This window comes from Danio rerio, chromosome 16 (assembly GCF_049306965.1).
Source record: "Danio rerio strain Tuebingen ecotype United States chromosome 16, GRCz12tu, whole genome shotgun sequence".
Classification (NCBI taxonomy): domain Eukaryota; kingdom Metazoa; phylum Chordata; class Actinopteri; order Cypriniformes; family Danionidae; genus Danio; species Danio rerio.
In genome coordinates this window covers 19746739-19760446 of record NC_133191.1, presented here as the reverse complement: position 1 = coordinate 19760446, position 13708 = coordinate 19746739, and the positions used below count along the sequence as shown (strand labels likewise).

Here is a 13708-nt window from a genome sequence, read left to right as displayed (position 1 = left end):
ATAATTTGGGACACATAATGTCTGAATGCCATACTTTACAACGAAAACAGGAGCGACAGGAATCAATGCAGCCTCGAGGTTCGGTTTTAGAGAAAACTCTGCCTTTTTCTTCCATTCCCGAACCAGATCCATGTTTCAAACCTTTTGTCTTCGACGGTTTTGTATCACTGAATGAGGGGGACGGTGGTAGGAAGTCCGTACGAATTCTTCGTGATACTGGAGGATCTCAATCTTTCATTTTAGCAGACGCTTTAGATTTTTGCGACTCCACTGCGTGTGAGACCAGCACGATTATTCAAGGCATTGAAATGGGGTATGTAACCGTTCCATTGCATCGTGTGTGGGTAACATCGGAGTTGGCATCTGGATGTTTTGAAGTGGCAGTGCGTGCATCGTTACCAGTAAAGGGAATTGACTTTATTATGGGCAATAATATTGCTGGGGGTAAAGTTATGCCGGTTGTGCAGGTGACTAATCTTCCTTCTTATGAAAAGCAACTTGATGTATGCGCTGAAACTTTTCCCGAAGTTTTTCCTAGTGTCGTTACTACTCGAGCACAATTAAAATGTGATCGTTCAGAAAATCAGTGCCTTAACGACTCTTTTTTTTCCCAGATTCTAGGAGATGATGTGCTTCCAGAATCTGTGGTTAAAGATCAAACGGCGACGTCGTCTGTTCGTTCTGATCTTGGTACGGATTTGCCTGTTTCTCGAGAAGCTTTGATTGATGCGCAGAAGGGTGATCCAACATTACAAAAATGTCGCACAAATGCTGAGGTTAGTTCGCCGTGCCGGCGAAACTGTCATTATGTTTGGAAAGACTCCGTGCTGATGCGAAAGTGGGTTAGTACTTTGAGTGAGCCAGAGAATGAGGATGATTGGGTATATCAAATTGTGGTTCCATCTAAATTTAGACAGTCTGTGTTGAGTTTGGCTCATGACCATCTTTGGTCCGGTCATCTCGGAATTAATAAGACCTACCATCGGGTGCTTAGGCATTTCTTTTGGCCGGGATTAAAATCGGACGTTGCCAACTACTGTAAGTCTTGTCACGTCTGTCAAGTGAGTGGAAAGCCGAATCAGTCTGTGCCACTTGCTCCTCTCTGTCCTATACCTGCTGTAGGTGAGCCATTTGAACGAGTTTTGGTGGACTGTGTCGGTCCTCTTCCTCGTGCAAAGTCTGGTTGCCAATATCTAGTAACTGTTATGTGCGCCGCTACTCGATTCCCAGAAGCGATTCCTTTAAGGAATATAACTGCTAAATCTGTCACTAAAGCGTTAACAAAATTCTTCACAACTTTTGGATTGCCAAAAATTGTTCAAACAGACCAGGGTTCAAACTTTCTTTCTCGCTTGTTTAAAAACTCACTAAAAGCATTAGGAGTTTCTCATGTTGTGTCAAATGCGTATCACCCAGAGTCGCAAGGAGCTTTAGAGCGTTGGCATCAAACGTTAAAATCTGCTCTCCGTAAATTCTGCGTTGAAACTGGAAACGAATGGGACGAAGCCGTTCCTTTTGTTTTATTTGCAATGCGTGAAGCGCGACAAGATTCCCTAGGATTTAGCCCATCTGAGTTGGTGTTCGGTTTTGAAATTCGAGGGCCAATGAAGATGCTAAAGGAGGAATTCCTTGGTATCAGTCCTTGTAAGACTAACGTGATCGACTTTGTTTCTCATACGCGGGAGCGCTTGCGAAAAGCTTGTGATCTTGCTAGGGAAGCTCTTTCACTCTCTCAACAGAAAATGAAGCGTTTCTATGACCAAAAAACAGTGGTGCGTAATTTTTCGCCAGGTGAGAAAGTGTTGATTTTAATTCCTACCCCTGGGTCTGCTCTGACTGCGTGGTTTTCTGGTCCTTACCTTGTGAAAAGTAAGGTTGGCGAAACGGGCTATATAATCCATACTCCTGATCGGAGGAGAAAGACTCGTTTTTGCCATGTCAATATGATTAAGTCCTATGTCGACCGTGCTGATACTGAGACCGTTAGTGTTTCTGCAGGTGAGTGGAAACCAGCGACTGACATAAAGGAGGGTGTGTCTTTGCTGACTTGCACGTTACCCGAGGATGTGGATGATGGCTTTAGTATGCCGATTGAAGTGTTAAACGGTGGATTAATGAAAAACTCAGAATTGTTACTAACTTTGCCTTCTCAGCTTACTTATCTGTCCCATGATCAGGTGCAGGATATACAAAAGCTTTTGGAGAGTTTTCCAGATTTGTTCAGTGATGTGCCCCGTGGTACCGCTGTCCTGACGCATGACATCGATGTCGGAGATGCATTACCGATTAAGCAACATGCTTATCGCTGTCCAATAAATAAGAGAGAGGTAATGAAAGCCGAAGTTGATTATCTTTTGCGAAATGGTTTTGCTGTACCAAGTAGTAGTTCGTGGAGCTCTCCATGCATATTAGTGCCGAAAGCTGATGGATCTTTCCGTTTTTGTACGGATTTTCGAAAAATTAATGCTGTTACTGTGCCTGATGCGTTCCCACTTCCCCGTATTGATGACTGCATCGATAACCTTGGTGCTGCGAAATACATCACGAAATTAGATCTCTTAAAAGGTTATTGGCAGATATCACTATCGGAGCGCGCATCTAATATCTCTGCGTTTGTGACTCCGGACGCATTTCTACAGTATACGCGGATGGCATTCGGTTTGCGTAACACACCGGCAACTTTTCAGCGTTTAATGTCTATCGTGTTGGGTGATGTTTCAAACTGTAACACCTACTTGGACGATGTAGTAATTCACTCTCTGACTTGGTCTGAACATCTTTCATCTCTTTCTGACGTTTTTCACCGTTTATCTGCTGCCTCCCTCACCTTGAATCTCAAAAAGTGTGAGTTCGCTAAAGCTTCTGTTACCTATCTAGGTAAGCAAGTGGGAAATGGGTTTGTGAAGCCCGTAGATGTAAAAATCTCTGCGGTCTTAGAGTATCCTGTACCTGCTACGAGACGAGAGTTGCGTCGATTTCTGGGTATGGTGGGATTTTACCGCTGTTTTTGTAAAAACTTTTCAAGCGTGGTAGCTCCGTAAACGCGATTGTGCAGTCCAAAGGTTGAGTTTTGTTGGACTGATTGCCAACAGGCATTTTTGTCTGCAAAATCCCTTCTTTGCAGTGCTCCTGTTTTCTCCGCTCCTGACGTGTCTCGTGCGTTCCAGCTGGAGGTGGATGCTAGTGCCGTGGGAGCGTGAGATGTTCTTCTCCAGGAGGGTGCTGACGGAGTGGTGCATCCTGTATCCTATTTTTCTGCTAAGTTTAATCGACATCAGTTAAACTATTCCACCATAGAAAAAGAAACCCTGGCATTACTTTTAGCGTTGAGACATTTTGATGTTTATGTTTCAGGTAGTTTATATCCAGTTATTGTCCATACTGACCATAATCCTCTTGTTTTTCTGAGCAGAATGTACAACCATAATCAGCGCTTGATGCGTTGGGCATTAATGGTACAGCCATACAATCTTGAAATTCGTCATAAAAGAGGAACTGAAAATGTGGTTTTCCAATGGGAAAACAAGGATAGGAGAAGTGAAAACTGTTTCTTTCTTCAGGGGGGGAGGTGTCATGGTTTATTCTTTATTTAGCCTTCCTTCATTATTATTATTATTATTATTATTATTATTCTCTTCGTGATTTGTGTTGTGGTGGAGATTGTTTTATTAATTGCAATTTCTTTTCTTTGAGGCTGGCTCCGCCTTGCACCTGCCGCTAATTCAACTTGTCGTCTTTATAAGCGGAAGCTGAGTGTGTGTCGGGGTGGCTCTTGATTTCCAGCGCGTCTGACTGATCCTCGCGATCTTGTCTCTCTTTGGAGAGTATGACCCGTACTTGCTGAGAATCTCTCCGTATCTTGCCCTGATGAAGAAGGTCCGAACTTCTGTGCGCGTCTTGTGCAGCCGCTGCTGAGGAGCCATGCTGGTGTTGTGCCGTTTCTTTGATCTATGTATTTTTTTTATCAATATTTTCTTTATAATATATGTTTTTGTTTGTTAGTCAAAGCAATTGCTTTGACTTGGTTATTGTTTGATTAATGATTTATATTTCTGTTGCCACCTTAATTAGATAGGACACGTATCTTCTGGTCTCTAAATAAATAGAGAATCGTAAGTCTGGTTTCTGTGTCCTTTTATGTTGCTAACCCCTTCCCTAGACGAGCCTTAAAAAACTGGGGTTCATAACAGGATTAATATATATATAGATATTGTTATCATCGATCTTTTACACATAATATACCTCACACAATAATCACAAACATCAAAAGCAGCTGCCCATCACAAAGTGTTGATTCAATTCCTGATTTAACCTCATTTCTTGCTTTGAATTGATCTGGTATACCTCGTGGCTGACCTATGGAATCTATGTATACTGTAGGGTCTGGTTTATAACTTCTTTTAACTCTATAATTAATTGTGTCACTTTCACCTATTGTAGATTCAGTATTCCAATTTATTACTTGTATTTCTTGTATTATACGTACTCTAGTACATGTTCCAGTCCATCCTAAGGGTAAAGAAGGTAACAGCTTTCTGTTCCCACACAAGAAAGAAATCCAAAATCCAAATTTCCAAAAGAAGTCTGCTAGTGCTGGAGTTTGATCTTTATATCTATCTATATCGGGTAAAGTTTGATTTTCGCATTTTTTTTGCTGGCTTTATTATCTTTACATGTTTTGTTCCTGTTGCTCGAAAAGGTGAGGCAAATTGTGGATCTTCATACCTTCTAAGTGTTTTTGGGAATCAATATTCCAGATTACACCACATTTTCCTTTGAATTTGCTAACATCTACTACTCCTGAAGGTTTAACAAAAAATTCTTTAATGTAATCAATAGAATACCTGTGGAGAGGTAAGCGTGATCGAACACCCAATCAGGGGTGAGAGCATGCTAGGAGCCCGGCGGCTAATCAGCGGGTCAATCAGAAATGATAAATAAGACCTGTCTTTCTAGTGATTGGTTCGGAGAGACTCCCTTCTTAAGGAGAACAGGAGGAGCAGTCGGGAGAGGAGAGAGCACACACACACTCACAGATGGACACAGTTTGCTAGTACTGTGCAAAAACAAAATAAAATATATTGTTTACCTGAAATCGCCGACCCTGTCTTCTTCTTCCCACACAACAACGAACTATACTACAGTGGTGCCGAAACCCGGGAAAGGAGAAGAGCCTCACTGCCAGAATGACAACTCCGTCAAGAATGCCATTTGCGGAAGCTATCCAGGCCCTCTCGGTCCTCCACCAACAACAACATGAGACGCTGGTGGAACTGAAGAACATCCAGGTACAACATTTCCAATCCTCATGGAGGCCCAGCGGGAGGACCGCGAGCAAATCCGGAGTCTGCTGTCCCAGGGGATCCGGCCCGCTCCGACATCTGCCGCCCACCCTCCCATCGCCTTACAGAAAATGGTGCCGGAGGATGATCCGGAAGTGTTCCTGGATCTTTTTGAAAAGATGGCTGAGGTGTGTGGCTGGCCGCGGGCTGAGTGGCCGGTACGAGTCATCCCGCTGCTCTCAGGCGAAGCCCAAATCGCCGCACAGCAGCTACCGGCCCAGAATCTCCTTGAATACGCTGATCTGAAGCGAGCTATTCTCCAGCGGGCCGGCCGCAACCCGGAGGAGCAACGTCAGCTCTTCCGATCGCTGGTTTTAGCTGAAGGCGGCCGGCCCTTTGCGTTCGCCCAGCAGCTCCGTGACGCCTGCCGCAGATGGCTGGTACAGGATGGCCGAACCACCGCCCAACTGGTGGATGCCGTGGTGCTGGAACAATTCATCACCCGCCTCCCCTCCCGAACATCGGAGTGGGTCCAGTGCCACCGGCCTGACGATCTGGAGACGGCCATCCGACTGGCGGAGGATCACCTGGTGGCGAGGTCCAGGGTCGGCAAAATAACCTCTCTCTCTTCTCCCCCTCTCTCTCTCTCTCTTCCTGTTCCCAGGCCCAGACTGCGGGGACCGCCCACACCGGCACCCAGACGGCGGTGCGCAATAGCGGATCTGCCAAACGTCCCAAGAGGGGCGGGGCCCCATTCGGGCAGAGGGGTGGAGCAACGACGCCTGGCGGTTGCCCAGACACTGCCAGGATTCTCTCCGGTTCAATTGGTTGCTCCTGCTGGCCCCGGGGGTATAGTGGGAAGGTCCGGGCCGATGCATTCGCGTCGCAGGCACGAAGATAGCGCACTAAAAATTTGCTCCGTGAAGGAGGCGAGTGCGCTGATTCGCGTCCCCGCCACGCCAATCGTCGCCCCCGGTCGCAACAGGCTATACCGGGTACCAGTGAGTATAAAAGGGGGTACATATCAAGCTTTGGTGGATTCGGGGTGTAACCAGACTTCCATCCACCAAAGCCTGCTTCAAGACCCGGCATTGGATATGAGCCGCACGGTAAGGGTAAGGTGTGTGCACGGGGATATAATTCACTACCCGCTAACGGCAATAGACATTCAATTTCGGGGGAAAAAACATAGAGTAGAGGTAGCAGTTAACCCGCACCTCAAACACCCGCTAATTCTGGGAACTAATTGGCCTGGATTTAATAGATTATTGGGAGTCTTATGTGCGGGTGCTTCTTGGAAGAAGAAATCGCCGGATAGGGGACGTGTCGCTCAGCTGGGGGAATCCCAGGCGGTGACGTCACGCACTGACTCAGGGGAAGGGCTGGGAATTTCCCGGTGTAAAGACTTTCCCCTGGAGCAGTCGCGTGATGACACGCTAAAACATGCACTCGAAAGAGTGCAGGTTATTGATGGGAAAATCCTTCAGCCTGATAGACCCCTCTCCTATCCGTATTTTGCAGTGATTAATGATAGGGTGTATCGAGTGACCCAAGACGCTCAGACAAAAGAAGATACAACCCAGCTATTAGTACCAAAGAGCCGCCGGGAAATGCTTTTTCAGGCGGCTCATTCTAATCCTATGGCCGGACATTTAGGTCAGGCGGCCACACTAAATCGCCTCATGACCCGATTCTTTTGGCCGGGCATTCACGGTGACGTCAGCAGATGGTGCGCGGCGTGCCGTGAATGTCAGCTGGTAAATCCACTGGCCACCCCAAAAGCGCCATTGCGCCCTTTACCAATTATGGAGATCCCCTTCGAGAGAATTGGTATGGATCTCATCGGGCCATTAGAGCGATCTGCACGCGGGCATCGGTTTGCATTAGTTCTAGTGGATTATGCAACCCGCTACCCGGAAGCAGTCGCGCTCCGTAACATCTCAGCAAAGAGCGTTGCGGAGGCGCTGTTTCACCTCATCTCCCGTGTGGGAATCCCCAAGGAGATTCTCACTGATCAAGGCACTGCGTTCTTGTCACGCACGATGCGCGAGCTTTACGGATTATTGGGCATTAAATCTATTCGCACCAGCGTCTATCACCCACAAACAGACGGGCTCAATGATCAATGATCCGTAAATTCGTTCACGAGGACGCGAAAAATTGGGATAAGTGGTTGGAGCCTCTATTATTTGCTGTGCGGGAGGTTCCCCAAGCCTCCACGGGGTTTTCCCCCTTCGAGCTTCTCTACGGCAGACAGCCCAGAGGCGTTTTGGATGTTGTTAGAGAGGCTTGGGAGGACGAGCCTTCTAAAAGTAAAAATGAAATTCAATATATCCTGGACCTTAGAGCAAAAAACTCCACAACCTGGGGCGGCTCTCTACAGAGAATTTGCTTAAGGCTCAGGATGACCAACGCCGGCGATATGATAAGGGCACTAAACTCCGTAAATTTTCACTAGGAGATAAAGTAGTTGTACTGCTACCCACTTCCAGCTCTAAATTACTCGCGGCCGTTTGTGGTCACACGACGAGTCAGTGATCTCGATTACGAGGTGGTTCGTTCGGACAGGGCTGATTCGCGTCAGATTTATCACATTAATCTGCTTAAGCAGTGGAGGGAGCCGGAGGACGTGGCGCTGGCTACGCTTGTTACTAACGAGGATAACCTGGGGCCGGAGAGCTCTGGCCGTGAACGGCCAAGCGCTCTGGTCACCGGGGGCGATCATCTCTCAGCGAGCCAGCTCCTCGACATCCGGCACCTCCAACGTGAATACTCTGACGTGTTTTCGCCCCTGCCCGGTCGTACCAACCTGATTCAGCACCATATCGAGACCGAATCGGGCGTGGTCGTTAGGACTCGGCAGTATCGCCTACCTGAACACAAGAAAAAAGTGATTCAGGAAGAATTTAATAATATGTTGAAAATGGGAGTAGTAGAAGAATCCCACAGCGACTGGGCCAGCCCGATTGTCTTGGTACCTAAGACGGACGGATCGGTCCGGTTCTGTGTGGATTATCGCAAGGTGAATGCTGTGTCGAAATTCGACGCTTATCCAATGCCGCGTATTGACGAGTTGCTCGACCGGTTAGGTGCTGCTCGATATTACTCGACATTGGATTTAACGAAGGGCTATTGGCAGATCTCAGGAGAAGCACTTTAGCAGCATCTAGACCAGCAGCCTGTAAGTACATTTAAGATTTGTTTCAGTTGTTGTGTATGGTTTGAGGACTTGTTTCCAGCTGTTTGTGTAAAGTTGTAGGACATTTAAACTTGCTTTCAGTTGTGTATAATACTAGAAGTTGTTTAGCCACTGTTTCCTTGGTTACTATAAGAGCTTGTGTAGCGAACGCAGACGCGGTTTCGCGTCGTCCGCCTCAGTTTCGGCCCTTGTTTTGACTCGGGAGGCGTGTCCAAACGCCAGGTAACCACTATATAGTGAGCACGCTAGCATTAGTCGGCAGGAGAAGCACTTTAGCAGCATCTAGACCAGCAGCCTGTAAGTACATTTAAGATTTGTTTCAGTTGTTGTGTATGGTTTGAGGACTTGTTTCCAGCTGTTTGTGTAAAGTTGTAGGACATTTAAACTTGCTTTCAGTTGTGTATAATACTAGAAGTTGTTTAGCCACTGTTTCCTTGGTTACTATAAGAGCTTGTGTAGCGAACGCAGACGCGGTTTCGCGTCGTCCGCCTCAGTTTTGGCCCTTGTTTTGACTCGGGAGGCGTGTCCAAACGCCAGGTAACCACTATATAGTGAGCACGCTAGCATTAGTCGGCAGGAGAAGCACTTTAGCAGCATCTAGACCAGCAGCCTGTAAGTACATTTAAGATTTGTTTCAGTTGTTGTGTATGGTTTGAGGACTTGTTTCCAGCTGTTTGTGTAAAGTTGTAGGACATTTAAACTTGCTTTCAGTTGTGTATAATACTAGAAGTTGTTTAGCCACTGTTTCCTTGGTTACTATAAGAGCTTGTGTAGCGAACGCAGACGCGGTTTTGCGTTGTCCGCCTCAGTTTCGGCCCTTGTTTTGACTCGGGAGGCGTGTCCAAACGCCAGGTAACCACTATATAGTGAGCACGCTAGCATTAGTCGGCAGGAGAAGCACTTTAGCAGCATCTAGACCAGCAGCCTGTACGTACATTTAAGATTTGTTTCAGTTGTTGTGTATGGTTTGAGGACTTGTTTCCAGCTGTTTGTGTAAAGTTGTAGGACATTTAAACTTGCTTTCAGTTGTGTATAATACTAGAAGTTGTTTAGCCACTGTTTCCTTGGTTACTATAAGAGCTTGTGTAGCGAACGCAGACGCGGTTTCGCGTCGTCCGCCTCAGTTTCGGCCCTTGTTTTGACTCGGGAGGCGTGTCCAAACGCCAGGTAACCACTATATAGTGAGCACGCTAGCATTAGTCGGCAGGAGAAGCACTTTAGCAGCATCTAGACCAGCAGCCTGTAAGTACATTTAAGATTTGTTTCAGTTGTTGTGTATGGTTTGAGGACTTGTTTCCAGCTGTTTGTGTAAAGTTGTAGGACATTTAAACTTGCTTTCAGTTGTGTATAATACTAGAAGTTGTTTAGCCACTGTTTCCTTGGTTACTATAAGAGCTTGTGTAGCGAACGCAGTCGTCCGCCTCAGTTTCGGCCCTTGTTTTGACTCTCGAGGCGTGTCCAGCTGAATTCAATCAGCTAGTGCTTTGGGGTTATATAAACAACTAGTTCACCGTGGCAGCGGTCGCGGCAGCCTTGTGTGAAGACCGCCTCGTGTGAAGACCGATGAGGGTAAAGACCATCGAATCTACCTGCGCGACTCCACCGAGCAAAGACACCGACAAAGCACTTGAGTACTTTACTGTATTGTTTTACTTTACACTTATTTTTTGTTGTCAGTGCACTTTTATTATGTGTTTTCTAATTCCTGTTGTTACTAACACTCGCAAAACACGGGAGGTACGCTGCAGGCGTAATCCTCACAACCTTCGTTCAATACATGTATCTACTATTTCACAACTCTCTCTCTCCGTGGGCCTCTGGAACTGTCAATCAGCTGTTAACAAGGCTGATTTTATTACCTCCATAGCTACATATTCTGACTATAATCTCATGGCTCTAACTGAGACCTGGTTGAGGCCGGAGGACACTGCTACACATGCTACTCTTTCTGCTAATTTCTCTTTTTCCCACACTCCTCGTCAGACAGGGAGAGGGGGTGGGACTGGACTACTAATTTCCAAAGAATGGAAATTTACTCTGATACCGTCCCTGCCAACAATCAGCTCCTTTGAATTCCATGCAGTCACCATTATCCACCCCTTCTACATAAATGTGGTTGTCATCTACCGCCCACCAGGTAAATTAGGTCACTTCCTAGATGAACTGGATGTTCTTCTCTCATCTTTTTCTAATTTTGACACTCCCTTATTGGTGCTAGGTGACTTCAACATTTACGTTGACAAACCGCAAGCTGCAGACTTTCAGACTTTGCTTGCCTCTTTTGACCTAAAAAGAGCACCTACTTCTGCTACCCACAAATCAGGTAATCAGCTAGACCTTATTTACACACGACACTGCTTCACTGATCAAACAATAGTAACTCCACTACAAATATCTGATCATTTCCTTCTGTCTCTCAACATCCACATTACTCCTGAGCCGCCACACACTCCAACACTGGTTACCTTTCGCAGAAACCTACGATCTCTCTCACCCAATAGACTATCCACCATTGTTTCAGACTCTCTTCCTCCATCTCGCAAACTCACTGCACTTGATTCGAACAGTGCCACTAATACACTCTGCTCCACACTAGCATCATGTCTAGACCGATTATGTCCTCTTGCATCCAGGCCAGCCCGTGCCAGTCCTCCTGCACCCTGGCTCTCGGATGCTCTCCGTGAGCATCGCTCAAAACTTCGGGCTGCGGAGAGAATTTGGCGGAAAACTAAAAATCCTGCACATCTCTTAACATACCAAACTCTTCTGTCCTCTTTCTCAGCTGAGGTTACTTCTGCAAAGCAGACGTATTACCGTCTGAAAATCAACAATGCCACTAATACTCGCCTACTTTTTAAAACATTTTCCTCCCTCCTCTATCCTCCTCCTCCACCCGCATCCTCCACACTTACTACTGATGACTTTGCTACATTCTTCTGCACCAAAACTGCAAAAATCAGTGCTCAATTTGCTGCACCTACAACAAACACGCAAGATACAACACCAACACCACACACACTCACCTCTTTTTCTCAGCTCTCTGAGTCTGAGGTGTCCAAACTTGTGCTATCTAGCCATGCAACCACCTGTCCACTCGATCCCATTCCCTCTCATCTCTTGCAAGCCATCTCTCCTGCAGTCATACCAACACTGACTCACATAATTAACACATCTCTTGACTCTGGTTTATTCCCCACTACATTTAAGCAGGCTAGGGTAACCCCACTGCTAAAGAAACCCAACCTGGACCATACGCTACTTGAAAACTACAGACCAGTATCCCTGCTTCCATTCATGGCCAAGATTCTGGAGAAAGTAGTGTTCAATCAAGTCCTGGACTTTCTTACTCAAAACAATCTCATGGACAACAAGCAATCCGGCTTTAAGAAAAGCCACTCAACTGAGACTGCCCTGCTCCCGGTCGTGGAGGATCTCAGACTGGCTAAAGCAGACTCAAAATCATCAGTCCTCATTTTGCTGGACTTGTCAGCTGCTTTTGACACTGTCAACCACCAGATCCTGCTATCTACGCTTGAGTCACTGGGCGTTGCGGGCACTGTTATACAATGGTTCAGATCTTACCTCTCTGACAGGTCATTCAGGGTGTCTTGGAGAGGAGAGGTGTCCAACCTACAGCATCTAAACACTGGGGTACCTCAAGGCTCTGTTCTTGGGCCACTTCTTTTCTCCATCTACACATCATCTCTAGGACCAGTCATCCAGAGACATGGATTATCCTACCACTGCTATGCTGATGATACCCAGCTATACCTCTCTTTTCATCCTGATGATCCCTCAGTTCCAGCTCGTATCTCAGCCTGCCTGTTGGATATTTCACACTGGATGAAAGATCATCATCTTCAGCTGAACCTCGCAAAAACGGAAATGCTTGTAGTTTCTGCCAACCCGACTCTACACCATAACTTTTCAATCCAGATGGATGGGGCAACCATTACTGCATCCAAAATGGTGAAAAGCCTTGGAGTAACGATTGATGACCAACTAAACTTCTCTGACCACATTTATAGAACTGCTCGATCGTGCAGATTTGCACTCTATAACATCAGAAAGATCCGACCCTTCTTATCTGAACATGCAGCTCAACTCCTTGTTCAAGCTCTTGTTCTCTCCAAGCTGGATTACTGCAACTCTCTACTAGCTGGGCTTCCAGCTAACTCTATCAAGCCTCTTCAACTGCTCCAGAATGCAGCAGCACGAGTTGTCTTCAATGAACCTAAACGAGCACATGTCACTCCGCTGCTAGTCCGTTTGCACTGGCTGCCAGTTGCTGCTCGCATCAAATTCAAAACTCTGATGTTTGCCTACAAAGTGACTTCTGGCCTAGCACCTTCTTATCTGCACTCACTTCTGCAGATCTATGTGCCCTCCAGAAACTTGCGTTCTGTGAATGAACGTCGCCTCGTGGTTCCATCCCAAAGAGGGAAAAAATCACTTTCGCTCACGCTCACGCTCAATCTGCCCAGTTGGTGGAATGAACTCCCTAACTGCATCAGAACAGCAGAGTCACTCGCTATTTTCAAGAAACGACTAAAAACTCAACTATTTAGTCTCCACTTCACTTCCTAATCTGCAATTGCCTCTGAATATCACACTAACTGTACAAAAAAAAAAAAAACTACTAACACTTCCCTTCTTAGACTTTACAGACCTGAAACTTGCCTTTAGTACTTATTCATTGTTGCTCTTAGTTGTGTAAATTGCATCCTTGTCCTCATTTGTGTGACTAAATGACTAAATGTAAATGTAAATGTAGATCCCCTTATCTCCAATATCCCGCGAAAAAACAGCCTTCACTACGCCGTTTGGATTGCACCAATTTGTGACGCTCCCGTTCGGGCTGTTCCGGGCACCGGCGACGTTTCAGCGCCTGATGGACAAAATACTCGGCCCTCACACAGCATATGCCGCTGCTTATCTAGATGATATCATCATTTACAGTAATGACTGGCAGCGGCATATGCAACTTTTGAGGGCGGTATTGTCGGCGCTGCGATGGGCCGGGCTCACGGCCAACCCACGGAAGTGCGCAATTGGGCGAGTGGAGGTAAGGTATCTGGGCTTCCACTTAGGTCACGGGCAGGTGCAGCCCCAAATTGATAAGACTGCAGCTATTGCAACCTGTCCGAGACCTAAGACCAAAAAGGAGGTGAGACAGTTTTTGGGGCTGGCAGGTTATTATAGGCGTTTTGTCCCTAATTATTCGGCC

The 13708-nt window shown here is 46.5% G+C and overlaps 1 protein-coding gene across 1 annotated transcript in view; it reads left to right on the top strand.

Annotated features, from left to right (window-relative positions):
• The window catches only part of LOC141378071 (uncharacterized), a 502199-nt gene extending 489089 nt beyond the window's left edge, over positions 1 to 13110 (top strand). Inside the window, exon 2 of the mRNA XM_073925434.1 lies at positions 10050 to 13110. Within this exon, the coding sequence (XP_073781535.1) occupies positions 10171 to 13068 (2898 nt within the window). The 5' untranslated portion in view covers positions 10050 to 10170 and the 3' untranslated portion in view covers positions 13069 to 13110. The remainder of the gene's footprint in view (positions 1 to 10049) is intronic.
• Positions 13111 to 13708: the final 598 nt, after the last annotated feature.